We start from the raw sequence: 20,526 nt of genomic DNA on the forward strand, positions 1-20,526 counted from the left end.
CCAGCTTCTCCTAAGGATTTGAGAGCCCCACGTTAGTAAAGTGGGGGCTCCTTCAAGAGATAGTTGCTATTCTATTAAATGGCAGAGTCTGGGATCCTTAGCCAACTACGGATGGGACAGTAGGGCTCGGACAATGCCACGAGGGTGGGGCTCCGTGGTCCTCGGGTTCACGCTCTGCTGGCTCACACCTCCACTCGGTACAGAATGTGTTGGAAGAAACAAAATCAAGTTTGCTGATCGGCCAGAGCAAAAATCCAGTTTTCCATACAAGCCATATATTGATTATCTGAGTGCTGACTTTCTTGTATCCCCTTGCCAAGGTTTGGAGTCATGTCGTTCTCATGATGAGAGCATTCTGCAGTGAAATTCTTTTTTGTTTGTTTGTTTCATTTTGATATTTAGGAAAGACAAGAATGAAAAGGTACACTGGGATTTGGGAGAAGGCTGCAAATGACAGTAGGTTGACAACAAGTCTTCTGTCACTTAAAAGATGAAACTCCCAGGACACCCTGGGTGCAATGCCTTCCTCACTGCAAATGAAGCTGGAGCCTCCCCTGCCCCCCCTGCCCCAAATGCTCATAGTCAGCAAAATCAGGTTCCACCCCATTCCCTCTTCTCTGCTTCCCGAGGCCGGAAATAAAACACCGGCATTTAATACTGATTTTGGATAATGAGAGTTGAAACCAAAAAGGGGTTTCTGTTAGCCCTGAATCCATGAGCCCCAAGGCTGGGTCAGAACCTGGTTGGACCTGGTCAGGCTACCAGCAGCTGGGGGATGCTGGGCCCCTGCTTCCTCGTCTCTAGGACATTACGGTCCCAGGGCTTGCTCCCACCCCACCAGGCTGTCCTGGTGCACACAGAGAAAAGGCATGTTCAGGACTCCTTGCTTGCTTCTAGGATCTGCCACGAGAACCTAGGAAAGAAGCAGGAAGGGTTGCTTTCCAGTAGAGTGACTTCTGGTCGGGATTTCATATCCAGGGTGGTTGTTCAGAGCAAGTAGTTGAGGGTTACAGGACTCCAGGGAAAGCTGAGAAAAAAGAAGGCTCTAGCTCTTGGAATCCAATGGTTCTTTTCAAGAAATTTTACCTGCTACTGAAATTTCCTGGCTACAAGAAGGAAGTAAGAATGTCAGAATACTCACAATCTCTGTCCTTTGTCCCTTCCTCAGCCACGACCTACCAGCCACCTTTCAAGGGGCATGTTCTTGGATTTAGCCCCTACATGTACTTTTACCCACTTACTCTTCCCAACAACTCTCCAAGGTAAAGCAGTATTTTCCCCTTTTCGCAGATGAGGAAATGGGGGCACAGAGAGGTTAAGTTACCTGCCTAAAGTCACACAGCTATGAAGAGTGGACAACCTGAACTTAACACACTGAGCTCAGCACTCATCACTCTGGCAATTTAAATTCCCATATTCTTTAGGTTATAGCCTCTATCCAGACTCTTACAACAAATGCAAAAATGATAAGTGTCATACTTGTTTTCCAAGAGAAACACATTCCAGGCCCCAACTGCTTCAGGGTCTCACGTTCTATATACCCTTATAAATAAAACAAAAACTGGAAGACTGTTCTTTCTACTTCTCTGTAGGTTTGGAAAATTGTTTCTTGCACACACACACGTAAATTTGGTTTCAGATATCAGTGCAGGCTGGTGGGGAGTGGCAGACAGACACAGTGAGGGGCCAGAGTCCTTGAGGAATGGTCTCAGAACAAGCTAGGGAAGCACAGGGAGCAGCCGACGCATGGCCCTGGCCAGTCAGGGCCTCCTAGCTGGGTATTGAGGACACAGCTCCTGCCCTCAGGGAGCTCAACATTTGGAAGGGAGACAGGTGAGAAGACAGATAAACACAGTATGGCTTCACAGGCTCTGTGGCAGAAGCCAGTTCAGGGCCCGCAGATGTGTGTGTATGGGGGGGGGGCAGGGACAGAGGCAGACGGGGAAGACTTTCTGGAAGAAAAGCAGGGAGAAGAGGTGGCCTGGGCGTGTCCGTAAGGCATGCACTGTGGCCATGATCGCTCTTCGTGTGAACACTGCTCTGTGTGGAGAAGCAGGTGGGAGGTGAAGCAATTTTTTCCCCTAGAAGTCTGGCTGGGAAAAGGAGGCAAGATGAAGAGTGGCTCTAAAGAGTGGAGAAGGAGAGGGAAGTTTCACTGTTCTTGTTATCGGGATGGGAGACTCGAGCATGGTGAGACCCCCTCCCCAACCCGGAACTTGGAGCGTTAGAGAGATGGGCAGAAAGAGTTTCTTTAGAGCTGTATGCTGACCACCACCATGCTCGGCCCACCCCATAGAACCCATTTCCTACACTCTGGAGCAGCTGCTCTCCTTGTCACTGGCTACCCACATGCACTCATGGCCACACCTGGGCTGGGGCCTCGGGTTTAAGAGTGGGGCCCTGACGTTGTTCTCATGTTATGGCTGCTCTGAATGGCGTGTTGGCTGCCTGGCATCACTCTCTCTTTCTTCAAGTAACAACAACCCAGAGTTTCCTTTGGGGGTATGTTCTTCCTCTGACCACAGTTCCACATATGGGCCCATCACCCAACCCTGGACAGTGAGAGTCAGTTCCAAGACTTCTATTCACCTTGGAAGGAGCAGCTTTCTTTCCACAGGACTATGAGACTCCATGTAAATCTGGATTACCGGTGCATGGGAAGAGGCCCCCAGATTAAAGTCAACTGAGAGAGGACAGAGGTGCCAGGGTAGAGAGGGACAGTTTCCCGTGATGTCATTTTAAGCCCCTGGATCCCACAGTGCCTGAAGCTGATACTTAGCAACTGAGAACTGGGTTTGGCTTTCACATGTGTCTTTTGAAGGTTGTTTCTTTGTTGCTGTTGTTTTGTTTTGTTTTGACATACTAACCATCTAGGGGCAGGGCAGCTTGGGAAAGAAGATGATGACTAGTGTGGACTCCTAGAAACCACCTTCGATCCTTAGCAGCATAAGCTTCATACCCCGAAATTTAGAAGGCTGGGCCTATTCTATGTAGGCTTTAAACTATCTCCTGTGCCTCTGCTCCTGTCCGGCACTAAGGTCCAGGATGAGTTGGCTCTTTCTCCCTCAGCCTCGTTTGAGCATTTCCTCAGTCCTTTGTGTAAGGCGCTTTCGAGTGCCTTAGTGAGTTACGCACTGAAAGCTACCCTGCCTCCATGCCAAAAGTCAAACATCTGGGGGGTTAAGACTGGGAAGGACTGGAAAAAGTGCAGGAGGGCACACCTGGAGATGATTATAAAACCATCCACAGAAACAGCGCATGGAGGTGTGGGGGCCAGCCTGGGGAGCCCCGCTTCTGCCAGCAGAGGCACCTGCTGTGGCTGACCCAGGGGCCAGATGGAGAGCCAGCTGGGGCTTGGGGCATGTCAGCCTCTGATCACCAGAGCAGGGTCATGCCTGTCAGCAAGGGGAAGTGCTGAGAGGGGCAGGTGGAGGAGACATTGCAGGAGGCGGCCTAGGAGGAGTGGATATTGGTCAAGGAAGGCGGGAGGGGGAATGTGAGCGTGGCAGGCTGCAGCTGGCCAGCTAGGCCAGAACGAGGTCAGTGGCCAAATGGGGAAAGAACACGTCAGACGGTGGAGCCCTGGTAAGCAGCTCGCTAGGGAGAGAAGCCCAGATTTACAGGGCTTGTTGCTACCCAAGGTGTAAATGCCCCCAGCATGGTAGATTTCAAGCCAGCCCTGTGACCTCAGGGGATGCAGAGCTCCTCCAAGCCCCACACCGCTGCTGGGGTACCCCCATGAGTTCAGAAAATGCCTGGCCTTGCTTTGGGTGGCCTGGTCTGGAGCTGCTGACTCGGGAACTCTCACACGATCACAGCTTTGGGGGTGTCAGTGGGGCTCTCATGGCCCTAGAAAGAATAAACTCTGCGTGCCCAGGATTTTCTTGTGGTCACCTCTGCGGCCACAACGGCCCGTTGGCACCCCTTCTTCAGGACACTTTGATCATGATGTCAATCCTTGACAAATTTTGCCATGGGAGGAAAAACACAGTTAAATGTAGGGGCTCGGCAATTCCTAGAAGTCTGGGGTTGCGGGGCGCCTGGGTGGCACCGCGGTTAAGCGTCTGCCTTCGGCTCAGGGCGTGATCCTGGCGTTGTGGGATCGAGCTCCACATCAGGCTCCTCCGCTATGAGCCTGCTTCTTCCTCTCCCACTCCCCCTGCTTGTGTTCCCTCTCTCACTGGCTGTCTCTATCTCTGTCAAATAAACAAATAAAATCTTAAAAAAAAAAAAAAAGAAGTCTGGGGTTGCTTCAAACCTACTGACTTTGGGTGAGGAATCTAGTCAGCAAGAGCCAAAAATGTGCAAGGTGCTGGGGTCCAGTGGTGACACTGGGACTTCCTGCTAAGAGGGGAATTTGGCCCCTGAGATTCCTTCAGAAGGGCGGGAACAGCTGCCTCAGAGAATCTGCTGGAACATCAAGATCATTATTAGGAGCAAATACGTAGGTTCAGTGTGGAGTCCAGTGAGAAACCCAAGTTGTGGGGCCACGTCGGCTCCAGACAGTGGGAATGCACATCAGCCCCTGGCCCACCTGCATCAGCCTCCACCCCAAGCGAGCTTCCCTCAGCAGGGTTTGCGAGAGCTGGTGGGGCAGAAGCTCCCAGGCCCCTCGCAGGAGTCCTTTCCAACGCTTGTATATAATGCTGCATTCTTTTTCTGAAAGAAGGCCCCAGAGTTAAGATTCGGGCCCTACAAGTTCTTGTCCCTCTCAATCCTGCAGCATCACGGGTCTAGGCAAGCCCCCTGTATCTGTAAGCAGGTTGAGTTAGTTTGCATTTGAAATTAGGATTTTTAGGCCTAGAAATTCAACAGGGGCTATTGAAAGGATGACACAGGCTTTGATTTGACAGGCAAATAATAAAGTGACGAACAAAGGGAAATCCTGAGCAACTTGATTCTGATCTGTGCTGTCTGAAGTTGTGATTTGCTGGGGAGGAAATTTTTGCTGGTTCTGTCTGGGTCAGAGGCTGGATGTTTTAAGCCACCATCCAAAATAGAACAGTGCCTGCTTTTGTGTATTTGGCTTAGAAGCCGTTAGGAGCCTCTCAGCAGCTAGAGAGACTTTTGCAGGGATGAGGGTGGGCACATGCTCCCTCTTGCTACTGTGGCAGAACAAAACCATTCCATGAAGGAATGGCCCAGAACGTAAGGTCACATGGCAAATGTCCATTTCTCTCCCGGGCCCCTCTGCCTCCCTGTGGACATCTACACATCTTCCCTGGACTTCTAGGCACTGTGGCAAAAGCTCCTGAGCCACTCTGAAGAGCGGGGGTGGGGGGAAGGGGGTATTCCTGCTGGGAGGGCACAGCTCTTCCGTCCAGTTGGCTGGAGGCACACTGAAGGGGTCCAACCCCATCCGTAGGCCCCCCTCTTGCGTGGCGCTGTGCAGAAGCTGGGCTTCTTTGTGTCTTTCTCCCTCTTGGATTCCACTGCAAGACTTGACCCATAGTCAACCTACTTCTACTCCTGGCATCCAGTCAGTTCCTTTTATTTCCACTAGGAGTTCTCCCAGCTCTGTTCTTAGCTATGGAAGCAAACTGCAGAGGCATTTCCTGTGCCAGGTGGTTTGGAGCAGAGAGCCAGGCAGCGTGGGCTGAAGGTAGGTGGGGTGAAATTCTTCAGGAACGGCTCCCAGCAAATGTGAGAGAGTAATTCAAAGTTACACTGGGTTGACTTCCAAAGCACCCAGCGCCGAGTGGAAACAAGGCTTGTTTGAACTAACTTTAGAAACATAACGAGTGTGGACCACCTTCGGATTTGCCCTCATTCACACACCAGGCCCTGGGCTCCTGGGATTAAAACATACGAATAAGATAAGACAAAAGCTGGTTCCAAGCTCCCTTGGAGGCCCAGCGTTCCTGGGGAAGTTGTCCTGAGATCCCGAACCAATATCTTTGGGATGGAGGTTTGCCTCTTTGAAGTTCACACAAAGAAGTAAAAGCCATGGGCAAGTGTAACATGTGTTCTCCGGTGAAAAGACGTCCCCCTCTGCTGATGTCTGGTGATGACTGAACACATCAGGGCAATTCTGGGAGGCTTGTGAATGGCTGCAGACCCAGATGATATGAGGGGTTTGGATGGGCTCCTGAACCCCTGGAGCCTCTCCTCCTCAGTGAAATAGGCAAAGCAATACTTTGCAGGGCTTTTGGGGGCGGTGATGAGTCAGGTCTGCAAAGTGGGGCAGGGCTTAATGCCTGGGAGCCACAAATGTCAATGTTCGTGGCATCTGCCCGTGTGGCCCACAGACTACAGGAGCTGAGGGGAACCACCAGGACAGCTGGTCCCCCCGCCACGGGCAACATTCACTAGTTACGTGGCCTTAACATGGGTTCCAGGGAAAAGTTCATTTTTACTATAGGAATTAGAAGTTGAGCAATCTAAAGGATTCTGACATCCTTCTGTCCTTCTTATCTTGCCGCAGGAAAGTATGGATGATGTTCCTACTTTCTACGGACATCTGGGGCTGGGTCAGGGGCAGGAATGGTGCTGGGAATCCTGGGAATCCCCTGCAAGGGACTTGCTCGCAGGGGCACCTGCTGGCGCTTTGACAGAAGAACCAATCAGTTGACCTTGGGATGGCACCAGCTCCTGGGATACTGAAATCATGTCAAAGGCAATGTCTGCCACCCTCCAAGGCCCGGTGCCCCCCGGGAAGCAGAAATGTCTCTTCCAGGTAGGTGAGGGCTGATGTACCAGTAGAAAAGTGTAACTTTTGGGGGTGACAAAAGCTTCCAAAAGCAAATGCTGGTGATAGGGCTTCCAAAGCAAATGCTGGTGAGGTTGACCCAATTTTCTTAGGGGGGCAGAGAGGAGATGGGCTCTTTGGAAATTTAGTAAAAAAGGCCACCACTCTGGAGAAGCTGCCAAGAGCAGCCCAAGGCTATTTTAGAAAGCTTGTATAAGCATCATTCTATCTGTAGTGACAGCTGGGCTACTGCAGAGAAAGAGGCCGGGCTAGACTGGGACGATGTCTATGCTGGGAGAGCAGCTGATGAGACCCATGTGGGTGTCACCCTAAGGGATGGTAAGGTCCTACCCTGGCAGCAGGAGCAGCGTGGCCTCAAGGAGGCGGGGTGGATGGCAGAAGAGAAAGCCGCAGAGGAGGTGACAGGGCTGCCTGGGACACAGTAGGGACCCCAGGGGGCTGCTTGCTGGTGAACCCTGGTGTGGGCACTCAGGAATAAGAGCTCTCAGCCCCACTCCTGCCTCTCCCCAAGGCACGTGTGTGCGGATTAGCTCGCTGTCTGCAAACGGTTCTTATAGGACGGTGGTCTTCATTGTAAACTTGCCTACTACGGGTTTATTTTATGTCTGTCTAATCAGATTTTGAGTTTCTTTCTTTTTAAAAAAAGATTTTATTTATTTATTTGAGAGAGAGAAAGAGAGTGAGCATGAGCAGGGGGAGGAGGCAGAGGGAGAGGGAGAGGGAGAAGTAGACTCTCCGCTGAGCAGAGATCCTGACCCGGGGTTTGATCCCAGGACCCTGAGATCATGACCCGAGCCAAAGGCAGACACTTAATGGACTGAGCCACCCAGGCACCCCAGACTTTGAGTTTCTCAAGTAGGGACCATTTCAAAGAAAGACTGAGATCCTTCCGTATCTACAAAGTCAGGAATGTGGACAAAGATGTAATTATTTTAGTGCTAAAAGTTGACAGGAAAGCATTTCATGAGCAACTTCATTTCAGCCAAAACAACTTAATTCTTAAGTTTGAAGTCAGAGAGAGAGAGAGAGAGAGAGAGAGAGAGAGAGAGATTATGTCTTACATATTCTTGTCAATCTGAAACGGAGCCTTGCAACACAGACTGAGGAGATTATGATAGGAGGAAGCCCAGGAGAAGGGTACCTGGGTAGGAGATCAGCCACCTCCAGTTTGAAATCCAACCCAAGACAGGAACACAGCAGAAGGGCTGGCAGGAGGACATGGGTCACAGCATGTCCAGCCCTGTGAACTATGAGTAGAGGCAGCCACTGGGTACCCTGCTTGTCCCCATAGCAGCATAAAAAACACTTAGGGCACAACCCACAAGTACCCAAGTACCAGGCAGACCTTTGCAAGGGCCAATGGAGAGGCTGGCAGTTAAGCTGAGGATATACCCAGAGGGACTTTGGTGCCTAAGAAGGGGTTCAGTTGAACAATTCTTAGGGCTTGAAGTATGAGTCTGTAGAAGGCAATGAAGACCAATCTGGAATGGAACCCCAACCTTCCATAGAAAGACACAGGCATTTGTGCCTGAAGTCAATAGAGTTGGCCACTAGGAATCCGGGGTACACAGCACTTAGTGAAAACCAGTGTTCTTTTATGCTTCCATTAGATCTAGGGCTATTCCTCTTTTTTTTTTTTTTTTCCAGCTAAGGAATCATCCCCAGAGCCACCAACAGCTGGACAATGTGCCCGTGCTATGTGGGCAAAGGCTGCTCCGGGTTCTCCTGGGGTTACTTTGGGGGACTTTCGCTATCCCAATTCCTCACTTCCTTCCCTCTTCTGTCACCTTCCCTCCCATCCAAAGCTGGTGGATCCTCCGATCCCCTCACGCCCCATCCACCTTGCGGGTGGCTGCACTTCAGCCAAATAGAACAGCATCGTGCGGTGCACTGCGATTACTTCTATCGTTATACCTCGGGTACGAGTGGGAAACCCATGGCCTGGGAGAACGATGCCGGACCACACAATCAGCCTGCCTATCCAAATCTTAGAACATAAATCACGAGTCAGATTCTTTGTGTTTTACCCAGAAAACTGTGGGCAGGTTTATCCTCCACCACGCGAATCCTCCGAGCTCCCGCTGGGATGATGGCGGCTTCAATATAACCTGTGGTGGCAGATAACAGAAAGGTGAAGCACACCTCCACCCCCCTTCAGAGGCCCACATAGAACCCCCCCCCCCAAATCTGCCCTATCCCCACCTCCCCCGCCTACCCCTGTGGGGATTTCAGAGCCTGTAGGCTGGTCTGGCTCTAAAAAATCAAGTCAATGAACAAGGAGTGTTCTTCTATGGCCAGAACCTCCAGGCTGCCCAAAACCAGAGAGCACCCTTCCTGTGTGTGGAGAGCTGAACCGTGTCTCCCCGCCCTCCCACTCTTACGTTGAAGTCCTAATCCCTGCTATCTCACAATATGACCTGATTTGGAAAATGGGCCTTTGCAGATATAATTCATTCAGACGAGATCCCACCGGAGTAGGGTGGGCACTTCATCTTACAGAAAGGGGGAATTCAGATGCAGACAGGCACACAGAACTCCATGGAAGCAGGAAGCAGGGATCAGGGTGATGCTTCTACGAGTGAAGCAACACGGAAGATGGCCAGCAAACCTCCAGAAGCTAGCAGAGAGGCACAAAGCAGATTCTTGCTTCTAGCATTCCAAAGGAAGCAACCCTGCCTACACCTTGATCTTGGACTTGTAGCTTCCAGAGCCGTGGGACAGGAATGGTCTGTTGTTCATGCCACTCAGTTTATGGTACTTGGTGACTGTGGCCCTCGCAGACTGAGACAGCCTGCAATCCTGTGGGAACAGCCCCTCCGTGGGGCACACAGGCAGCGTGCCCCTGGCCACTCCATCTGCCGGAGGTTGCTTTGGGCTTCCCTGTACTCTAAGCTGTCCCCGAATCCATGGAACGACAGCAGAAGCTAAACTCCTTGCCCAGGGACAGAACCACTCCTTAACACACTGTTGGCCGTTTCCTGCTTCTGCTGACCTCTGGGGATCTCTGCAACTCTCCCAGCCCATGCTTTTGTCTATCTCCTTGAGTATTTCCAACTATAATGGGAGGCCCTCAGAGGCCTGGGGCTTTCCTCTACCCATCCTCCAACCCCACATGTACCCAGACAGTGGGGGGATAATGAGGATTCAGGGAGGGTGTGACTGAGGCTGCTGGGCAGGAGGTCAGCCACTGGCTGCTGCCTGGTTAAGTGGGTCAATAAATGAGCCCAGCACTAGGGTGAGATTTTGAAATGCAGGCTGGTAATCATTTTGTTTTGATTTTCATTTGGGTTTTAGACAAGGGTTATATGTGTTTGCTTCAGCAATTGGGATGATAATCCCAAATTAGATTACAATCCTAAATGGGATCATCACAGTCAGCAGGGGAGCATTAAACAGGAGAGATCTCTGAGCCCAGCTATGTAGAGATTGTGGAAATATCCATTTTTGAGAGGTTGGTTTATTTCCTCATTTTCTCACAGTAAAACTAGCCGTATTTTTATTAGAAAAATAGTACACGATAATTCAAACCACAGAACGGAAAAAACCAAAATGAACCTGTACCACGTTGCTCTACAGAAATTATCCCTAAAAAAGCAAAATTTTAGTGACTACTTTTTCAGCATCTATTAATGCATATAAAAATATATACATCATTTTACATGAAAAGGATATTGTATGGAGTTTTCAAAGATCAGGGACAACTTTAAAATAATTGGAGTTTTGCTAGGCGGTATGTGCCCAAGGTATAAAATTCAAGTTACAAAAGGCTATAGAAAGTATGTGTCTCTAATAAGATATATCTTGTACTTACTTAACTACCTTTCTAACACTCTAATTATTTATAATAATTTGTATATTTTGGCTGGGTTCCTATAAATTTAACTGAAACATCTGCTCATACGACAGTTTTGTTTCTTCCTTTCTAATCGTTATGGCTTTAATTTCTTCTCCTTTCACTGTTCTGGTTGGAACTTACAAAAGCATGTTGTACGCAACGAGAGATTGTGGTATCCTTGCCTTATTCATGATGTTCCCAGGGATGCCTCCAAAGTTTTCCCATTGAAAATGATGTCTGCTGTGATAATGTGACAGATATCAATTACCAGGTTAAGGAAGTTCCCTTTTATCGTAGGTAAGAGCTTTTGTTAATGAAGAGATATTGAAGTTAATGAAGTGCCTCTTTGCGAATGCTGAACCACCCTTGCATCCCAGGGATGAATCCCACTTGGTCATGATGGATAATCCTTTTAATGTACTGTTGGATTGTATTAGCCAGGATCTTGTTGAGAATTTTGGCGTCCATATTCATTAGGGAAATCGGTCTGTAATTCTCCTTTTTGATGGGGTCTTGCCTGGTTTGGGGATCAAGGTAATATTAGCCTCATAGAATGAGTTTGGTAGCTTTCCTTCTGTTTCTATTTTTTGAAATAGCTTTAGGAGAATAGGTATTATTTCTTCTTTGAATGTTTGGTAGAATTCCCCAGGAAAACTGTCCGGGCCTGGAGTTTTCTTTTTTGGAAGGTTTTTTATCACTGTTTCAATCTCTTCATAATTAATTGGTCTGTTTAAAAAATCAATTTCTTCCTGTTTCAGTCTTGGTAGTTTATAGGTTTCCAGGAAGGCCTCCATCTCTTCCAGATTGCTTAATTCATTGGCATAAAGCTGTTGATAAAAGTTTCTAATAATCCTTCCAATTTCATTGGTGTTGGTTGTGACCTCTCCTTTTTCATTCATAATTTTATTAATTTGGGTCCTTTCTCTATTCTTTTGGATAAGTCTTGCCAGTGGTCTGTCAATTTTATTTATTCTTTCAAAGAACCAGCTTCTAGTTCTGTTGATCTGCTCTACTGTACTCCTGGTTTCTAATTCATTGATTTCTGCTCTAATCTTGATCAACTGCTTTCTCGTGTGTGGATTAGGCCCGTCCCTCTGTTGCTGTTTCAGCTTCTTGAGGTGAGAATATGAAAACTGCATTTTAGATTTTTCTATTCTTTTGAGTGAGACTTGGATGGCTATGTATTTTCCCCTTAGGACTGCCTTTGCAGTATCCCATAGGTTTTGGACCGTTGTGTTTTCATTCTCGTTGGTCTCCATAAATTGTTTAAATTGATTTTTGATTTCCTGGTTTATTGAATCACTCTTGAGCAGGATGGTTCTTACTCTCCAAGTGTTTGAGTTTCTTCCAAATTTTTCCTTGTGGTTGAGTTCCAATTTCAAAGCATTGTGGTCTGAGAATATGCAGCGAATAATTTCAGTCTTTTGGTATCGGTTGAGACCTGTTTTGTGACCCAGAACATGGTCTATTCTTGAGAATGTTCCATGGGCATTAGAATAGAATGAGTATTCTTTGGTTCTGGGGTGTAGTGTTCTATATATGTCTATGAGGTCCAACTCGTCAAGTATGGCATTCAAAGCTCTTGTTTGTTTGTCGATTTTCTGCTTATGTGCTCTATTTCTGATAGTGGAGTGTTGAGGTCCCCTACTATTAACGTATTTTTATCTATATGTCTCTTTATTCTGGTTAAGAGTTGGCTTGTGTATCTTGCTGCTCCCCTGTTGGGTGCATATATATTTATAATTGTCATATCCACTTATTGGATACAACCTTTAAGAATAATATAGTACCCTTCTGTGTCTCTAACTATAGTCTTTAGTTTAAAATCCAATCTGTCTGATATGAGAATTGCTACCCCAGCCAAAACTATCAGTGTCATAAATTTTATCCAGAAGGAAAAAGCCAAAAATCATATGATTCTCTCAACAGATGCAGAAAAGCATTTGACAAAATACATCCTTTCCTGATTAAAACCTTTCAGAGTGCTGGGGTAGAGGGTACATTCCTCAATCTCATAAAAACCATCGATGAAAAGCCTAGAGCAAAGATCATTCTCAATGGGGAAAAGCTGGAAGCCTTTCCCTTAAGATCAGGAACACAGCAAGGATGCCCACTCTCACCACTATTATTCAACATAGTACTAGAAGTCCTTGCAACAGCAATCAGACAACAAAAAGGGATAAAAGGTATCCAAATCGGCAAAGAAGTCAAACTGTCTCTCTTCGCAGATGACATGATACTCTACATGGAAAACCCAAAAGAATCCACTCCCAAACTACTAGAAGTTATAGAGCAATTCAGTAATGTGGCGGGATACAAAATCAATGCTCAGAAATCAGTTGCATTTCTATACACAAATAATGATACTGAAGAAAGAGAAATTAGGGAATCCATCCCACTTACAATAGCACCAAAAATCATACGTTACCTTGGAATTAACTTAACCAGAGACGTAAAGGAACTATATTCTAGAAACTACAAATCACTCTTGAAAAACATTGAAGAAGACACAAAAAGATGGAAAAATATTCCATGCTCATGAATCGGAAGAATTAACATAGTTAAAATGTCCATGCTACCCAGAGCAATCTACACTTTCAATGCTATCCCAATCAAAATACCAATGGCATTTTTCAAAGAACTGGAACAAATAGCCCTTAAATTTATATGGAAACAGAAAAGGCCCCGAATCACCAAGGAATTGTTGAAGAGGAAAAACAAAGCTGGGGGCATCACAATGCCAGATTTCGAGCTGTACTACAAAGCTGTGATCACAAAGACAGCATGGTACTGGCACAAAAACAGACACATAGACCAATGGAACAGAATAGAGAACCCAGAAATGGGCTCTCGGCTCTCTGGGCAACTAATTTTTGACAAAGCAGGAAAAAACATCCAGTGGAAAAAAGACAGTCTCTTCGATAAATGGTGCTGGGAAAATTGGACAGCTGCATGCAAAAGAATGAAACTTGACCACTCTCTCACACCATACACAAAGATAAACTCCAAATGGATGAAAGACCTTGATGTGAGACAGGAATCCATCAAAATCCTAGAGAAGAGCATAGGCGGCAACCTCTATGACATTAGCCACAGCAACCTTTTTCATGACACGTCTCCAAAGGCAAGAGAAACAAAAGATAAAATGAACTTGTGGGCCTTCATCAAGATAAAAAGCTTCTGCACAGCCAAGGAAACAGTCAAAAAAACTAAGAGGCAGCCCACGGAATGGGAGAAGATATTTGCAAATGATACTACAGAAAAAAGACTGGTATCCAAGATCTACAAAGAACTTCTCAAACTCAATACACGAGAAACAAATAAACAAATCATAAAATGGGCAGAAGATATGAACAGACACTTTTCCAATGAAGACATACAAATGGCTAACAGACACATGAAAAAATGTTCAAAATCACTAGCCATCAGGGAAATTCAAATCCAAACCACACTAAGATACCACCTTACGCCAGTTAGAATGGCAAAAATTGACAAGGCAAGAAACAACAATTGTTGGAGAGGATGTGAAGAAAGGGGATCCCTCCTACATTGTTGGTGGGAATGCAAGTTGGTACAGCCACTCTGGAAAACAGTGTGGAGGTCCCTTAAAAAGTTAAAAATTGAGCTACCCTATGACCCAGCCATTGCACTACTGGGTATTTACCCCAAAGATACAGACGTAGTGAAGAGAAGGGCCATATGCACCCCAATGTTCATAGCAGCTCTGTCCACAATAGCTAAATCATGGAAGGAGCCGAGATGCCCTTCAACAGATGACTGGATTAAGAAGATGTGGTCCATATATAATGGAATATTACTCAGCCAACAGAAAGAACGAGTTCTCAACATTTGCTGCAACATGGACGGCACTGGAGGAGATAATGCTAAGTGAAATAAGTCAAGCAGAGAAAGACAATTATCATATGGTTTCTCTCATCTATGGAACATAAGAACTAGGATGATCGGTAGGGGAAGAAAGGGATAAAGAAAGGGGGGGTGATCAGAAGGGGGAATGAAGCATGACAGATTATGGACTCTGAGAAACAAACTGTGGGCTACAGAGGGGAGACGGGTGGGGGAATGGGATAGGGTGGTGATGGGAAGTAAGGAGGGCGCGTATTGCATGGTGCACTGGGTGTTATACGCAACTAATGAATCATCGAACTTTACATCAAAAACCAGGGATGTACCGTATGGTGACTAACATAATAAAAAAATATTAAAAAAAATAATGAAGTGCCTCTTTGCATGTACTGAGATCATCATATTGTTTTTTTTTTTTTTCCCAAAAAACCCAAAGACCTCAGGGCATTTGAACTGTAATCACACTGGTTATGGCTAACATGGTGGGTGGGTCAGTTAATCTTAGCTTTGTTTTTCCTTCACCAATACAGTTCAGTTAACTGTTATTTCTTTTTTATCCTGATGCTTTTCTGTAAACCTTTAATTGAATTTATATTTCTATTATATGGTTTGTCAGCTGGTAAGTGAAGTATTTTAATCCCTGGATATTAAAAGATGAGGAAATCAGCATAATTACACTGTGCCTCACATTCTTCCATCTTACTTTCAACTTTAATTGTATGAATCCTACGTTGTACTCATTATAACATTTATCTTTTGCTAAGATAATTCGTGCAGCTGTTTTAGTCTTAGTCCTGAAAGTTTAGTGTTCATTGTGTCCCTCTGCCAGTTTCTTCAATAAATTCTTATTTGCCTCAAGTTTGTGCTCTATGAGATGGGCTTGTAGGAATTATATTCTCTGAAATGCAATATAGGAAAAAATTATTGTTTGTTGTTCTTACACTTGAATGTCAGTTTGATGGGTATAAAAGTCTTGGCTCACACTTTCTTTCTCTGAGGCCACTGTTACGAGTTGCTCCACTGAATGTCAGTGAGGAGAAGACTGAGGCCAAGCTGATGTCTTTATTAGGTTACCTAAAATTTGGATTGAATACTTATAAGAGTCTTACCTTTAAAATCTGATAAATATTAGGCTAGTCATAGTTTAATAGAATTTTTTTCCTGGGACATGAGGCTTTATTATTATTATACTAATATATATATATATATATATATATATATATATATATATATATATATTTTTTTTTTTTTTTATCTATTTGTTTGGTTTTCTTCTTCGGGGACACCAAATTATGCTGGATTTTCTTTTTCTGCCATTGTGTTCATTTGACGTCTTATCCTTTTGATTCGTTGTTATTTCCATTTTGCTCTGCTCATTTTTCTCAGTCCTGTCCTCCACGCTTCTTCTTGTGTTCTCAGCAATGTTACTTTCCTTTGCTTCCATGTGGACTTGGTTTCTGTGATGGATTCAAGTTCTTCCTTGACATCTTTCCTTAGCTCTGCCAAGTCGTATTTCATCTCCCTCTGTATCTTCATTGAGGTCTTATATCTTAGCTATGAGTTCTGGTTTTATAGAGGCTATTGTTTAATCAGTTTTTGGAATTTATGGCAGTAACATTTGGTCACAATTTTCATCTTCTCCTTGGCAATATTTTGCTGGTATTTTTTTAATTCACTTGTTCTCTCATCTTTTATCCCTTTCCTATTATGGTGATAGATCCTGTTCTGATTTTCTTTCTAAATTACTAATTTTTAAGTGACACAAGTTCTAATTGTAGCAGCTGCTTGTAGTAAGCTTGTATATTAAGGAAGAACAGGACAGCTTCATAGGCTAGCAGGACTTTTAATTGTTAGGACACAGGTTTATGTGTATCAGTGAATTAATTTTTATTTTTGTAAAAATTTATGTATTTTAAATTTATACAAACACATGTGTATATTTTCTCATAAGGATTTTATAATATACGTAAATCTCTTAATGCCTCTCCTCTCCCTGTGGGAACTGCCACTATCAGTCTAGTGTATATTCATTCAGATATTTTACTATTTATACACATATATCCATGAAAATTAAAAATATTTATATTTGTCTATATTTTACATAAGCATTAGGAGAAACATTATGACTAAATATTGTACTATATTATACTTTTTTAAACATGATATATCTTGGAAGATCTATCCATGTGAGTGTGTGTAGCTCTACTTAATTTTTCATTTAAATTGTAGTTTACATAATTACTCCCTTACTGATACACATTTAGGTTGTTTCAAATTTTCTGCTGTTAGAAACAGTGCTATCTTGTGTATGAATATGCACAGAAAACTAATAAAATAGTAGCAACCTAATCCAGCAACATATAAAAAGGATTATATACCATGATCAAATAAGATTATCCCAGGAGTTCAAGGTTAGTTTAACATGTAAAAACGAATCAATGTAATCTATATAAAAAACAAAACCACAAGATCATTTTAATAGATTCAGAGAAAGTATCTGACAAAATTTTACACCCTTTCATGATAAAAACACTCAACAAACTAAAAATACAAGGGAACTGCCTCGACCTGATAAACAGCACTTATAAAAAACCCACAGCTAACAGCAGACTTAATGGTGAAATACTTCAATGCTTTCCCCCTAAAATCAGGAAGAAGACAAGGCTGTCCACTCTTGGTACTTTCATTTAGCATTGTACTGAAAGTTCTCTCCATGTTGATCAGGCAAGAAAGATTTTTAAAAGGCATCCAAACTAGAAAGGAAGAAGTAAAAACATCTCTACTTGTAGATGTCAAGATCTTACATATAGAAAAATCCCAAGGAATACACTAAAATATTAAAATAAGTTCAGCAAGGTTGTAAGATATGAGATCAATATACAAAAATCAACTGCATTTCTAGGCATTAGGGTTGAACAGTTCAAAATGAAATTAAGAAAACAACTTGAATTAAATAGCATCAAAAAGAATACTTAGGAATAAACTTCACAAAAGATGTGCAAGATTTCTACACCAAAAACTACAAAACGCTGTTGAAAGATATTAAAGAAGATCTAAATAAATGGAAAGACACTCCATATTCATGGATGAAAAGATTTAATGTTAAAGTGGGAATACTTCACTAACTGATTTACAGCTTCAACACGGCCTATATAAATATTCCAGCTTTTTGTTTTTGTTGTTTGCCAAAAATGACAAGCTGATCCTGAAATTCATATGGGAATGCAAGGGGCCCAGAATAGACAAAACAATATTTAAAAGGAACAAAGTTGGAGAACTGACACTTACTTATTTAAAAGTTTTCTAGCCAGCTATATAATGAGGACAATGTGGCAATGGCATAAAGACAGACATCTTTTTAAAGAAATTATTTATGTATTTATTTGAGAGAGAGAGAGAAAGAGGAGAAGCAGAGGGAGAGGGACAAGCAGACGCCATGCTAAGTGTGGAGCCCGATGCAGAGCTCAGTCTCATGACTCTGAGATCATGACCTAAGCTGAAATCAAGAGTTGGATGCTCAAAAACTGAGCCACCCACCCACCCCAAGACAGACATGTTTATTAATGGAATATAATTGAGAATCTATAAATGAATCCTTAATTGACTTTCTAAAAGCAAAGGTGCCACGAATATTAAATGGAGAAAGAATAGTCTTTTCCACAGTGTTGGGATAATTGGATATCCACATACAAAGGAATGAAGGTGGACTCCTATCTCAAACCAGACAAAAAAAACCCTATCCTAAAATGGATCACAGACCTAAACCTAAGAGCTAAAACTATGAAACTCTTGAAGAAAACACAGGAGTAAATTTTTATGACCTTGAATTAAGGATTGGTTTCTTAGATATGACAGCAAAAGCACAAGCATTGTTTTGTTACCAAAAAAGTAGATTCTATTTGATTATATTAAAAAGATTATATTAAAAGTAGATTATATTAAAATTTAAAACTTTGTGCTTCCAAGGACACCATCAAGAAAGTGAAAAGCAAACCCATACACTGGAAGAAAATGTTTACAAATCACTTTGATAAGATATCTAGGAAATATAAAGAAAGCTTATAATTCAATATTAAAGTGAAAAATAATCCAATACAAAAATAGGCAAAGGATTTTAATAGACATTTCTCCAAAGAAGATATATGAATGGGCAGTAGGCATATGAAATGATGCTCAAAATCATTAGTTATTAGGGAAATGCAAATCAAAACCACCATCAGATACTACTTCACACCCACTAGGATGCTTATAACCAAAACAATAGACAAGAAGAAGTCCTATAATGAATGTGGAGCAAACGGAACTGTCGTTCATTACTAGCAGGAATGTAAAATGTTACAGGCACTTTGGAGAAGAGTTTGGCAGTTCCCCTCCAAAATTAAACAAAATGGCCATAGGACCGACCAACTCCGTTCCTAGGTATATAGCCAAGAAGAATGAAAACACATGTCCACGCAGAAACTTACATACAAATGTTCACACCAGCATTATCCACAATAGCTAAAAAAAGGTGGAAACAACTCAGATACCCATCAAACGATGAATGTATTTGAAAAAATGTAGTATAACCATATAATGGAATATTATTCAGCAACAAAAGGAATGAAGCCACTGATACATGCCACAATATGGTGGGTCCTAGAAAACATTATGAAGAAGCCAGTCACAAAAGACCACATACTGTATGTGCCATTTCTATGAAATGTTCAGAACAAAGAAACACACCTAGAGACTGGATGCTGAGGGCTGGGGTAGGAGGGAGATGGGGAATGACTGCAGGTGAGTGTGGGATTTCTTTTTAGGATGATTGTGGTGACGGTTGCACAACTATGTACATGTACTAAGAGCCCACTGAATTGCCCATTTTAAAGGGGTGAATTTCATGGTATGTGGAATATATTTCAATGAAGATACTTAAAGAAATAGTAACTGTAATGAACAGCTTTGCACATGTATCATTGTGCACATACACGATGTCCTGCCTGATCAGCTGTGAGAATTGCTGGGTCAAATATACATGAGCTGAAATGTTACATGGATAGCTCAATTGCCCCCCATAATTGCTTGACTAATATAGAAGCCAACCAACCTTTTACGAGGTTGCCTGTTTATTCATAGACTTCTAAATACTTGAAATTAGCTATCTTCTTAACACTGGCTAATTCAATAGGTGAAAAAAATATTATGTGGGAGATTTAAGTTTCATTTCTCTCACTACCAATGTGGCTTGGCATCTTATTACATATTGATTGGCCATTTGAAGTTCCTTTTCAGGTAACTGCCTTGCTGAGAAGCACTGCCCATTTTTCTACTGGCTTTTGATTTTTATGTAATTGATCAGCAGGAATTTTAAAGGGATATCTCAGTACCTATTAACATATACTTAATGTGTTTTGAACTCAAACTCTTTACTTACTAGACTTTTTGTGAACATTTTTTTCTGTCTGTCATCTGTCATTTCTTTTTGGTGCCCTTTATCACATGTCTTTAATTTGAGAGTCATACTTTTGAGATCTTTTTGTTTTCTGAGGGTTTCTTCTTGTTCCATACTAGTTTTATGGATACCGTTGCATCTCAAATATTTTTAAGACTAGTTGGTAGAGATTTTGCACTTCTATTACTGGAGTGATCTTGTTTTTCTCATGGGTCATCTTTTCAGGTTACCTTAGTCTCTCCCATTTGTGTTGCAGACTCTCGCAAGAAGGATCCACAGATGGGCTGTCTCTGTGAATCTGGGTGGAGTTTGCTGACCATCAGGACTGGCTTTCAGCTGGGGGACAGGGAGCCGTTGTTGGGTGCTTGACAACTGAAACAGCGAAATGTTTTCTCCATGTGCTGTGTTGTGGTGCTGGCCACCAACTATTTCCAGGTCTTCCTCTGGAAATGATAGGGATGCATTTCCCTGCCCTCTTAAACTGTGTGACCATGTGACCTACTTTGATCCTTAAAATGTGAGTGAAAATGATGTGCACATAGGAGTTTTAAGAGAATCAGGACCTGCTTTGCTGTGTTCCATTTTTTCTGCCAAGGTGATTGGTCAGCATCTGAACAAAATCTGTCAGCGCAGGTCCATGAGTGGCTCAAATATGCAGACCCGCCTACCATCCATGTTGGACGT

At 43.5% G+C, this 20,526-nt stretch overlaps 1 protein-coding gene across 2 annotated transcripts in view; it reads right to left on the reverse strand.

Moving 5' to 3' along the window:
* The window catches only part of ADAMTS17 (ADAM metallopeptidase with thrombospondin type 1 motif 17), a 336,180-nt gene that overhangs the window by 75,960 nt on the left and 239,694 nt on the right, over positions 1-20,526 (reverse strand). For both annotated transcript variants that reach the window (XM_045795391.2, XM_087856712.1), the window contains exon 16: positions 8,737-8,817. In XM_045795391.2, the coding sequence (XP_045651347.2) occupies positions 8,737-8,817 (81 nt within the window). The remainder of the gene's footprint in view (positions 1-8,736; positions 8,818-20,526) is intronic.

The sequence above is a fragment of the Ursus americanus genome, chromosome 28, assembly GCF_024610735.1.
Source record: "Ursus americanus isolate L20-20 chromosome 28, mUrsAme1.1.p, whole genome shotgun sequence".
Lineage (NCBI taxonomy): Eukaryota > Metazoa > Chordata > Mammalia > Carnivora > Ursidae > Ursus > Ursus americanus.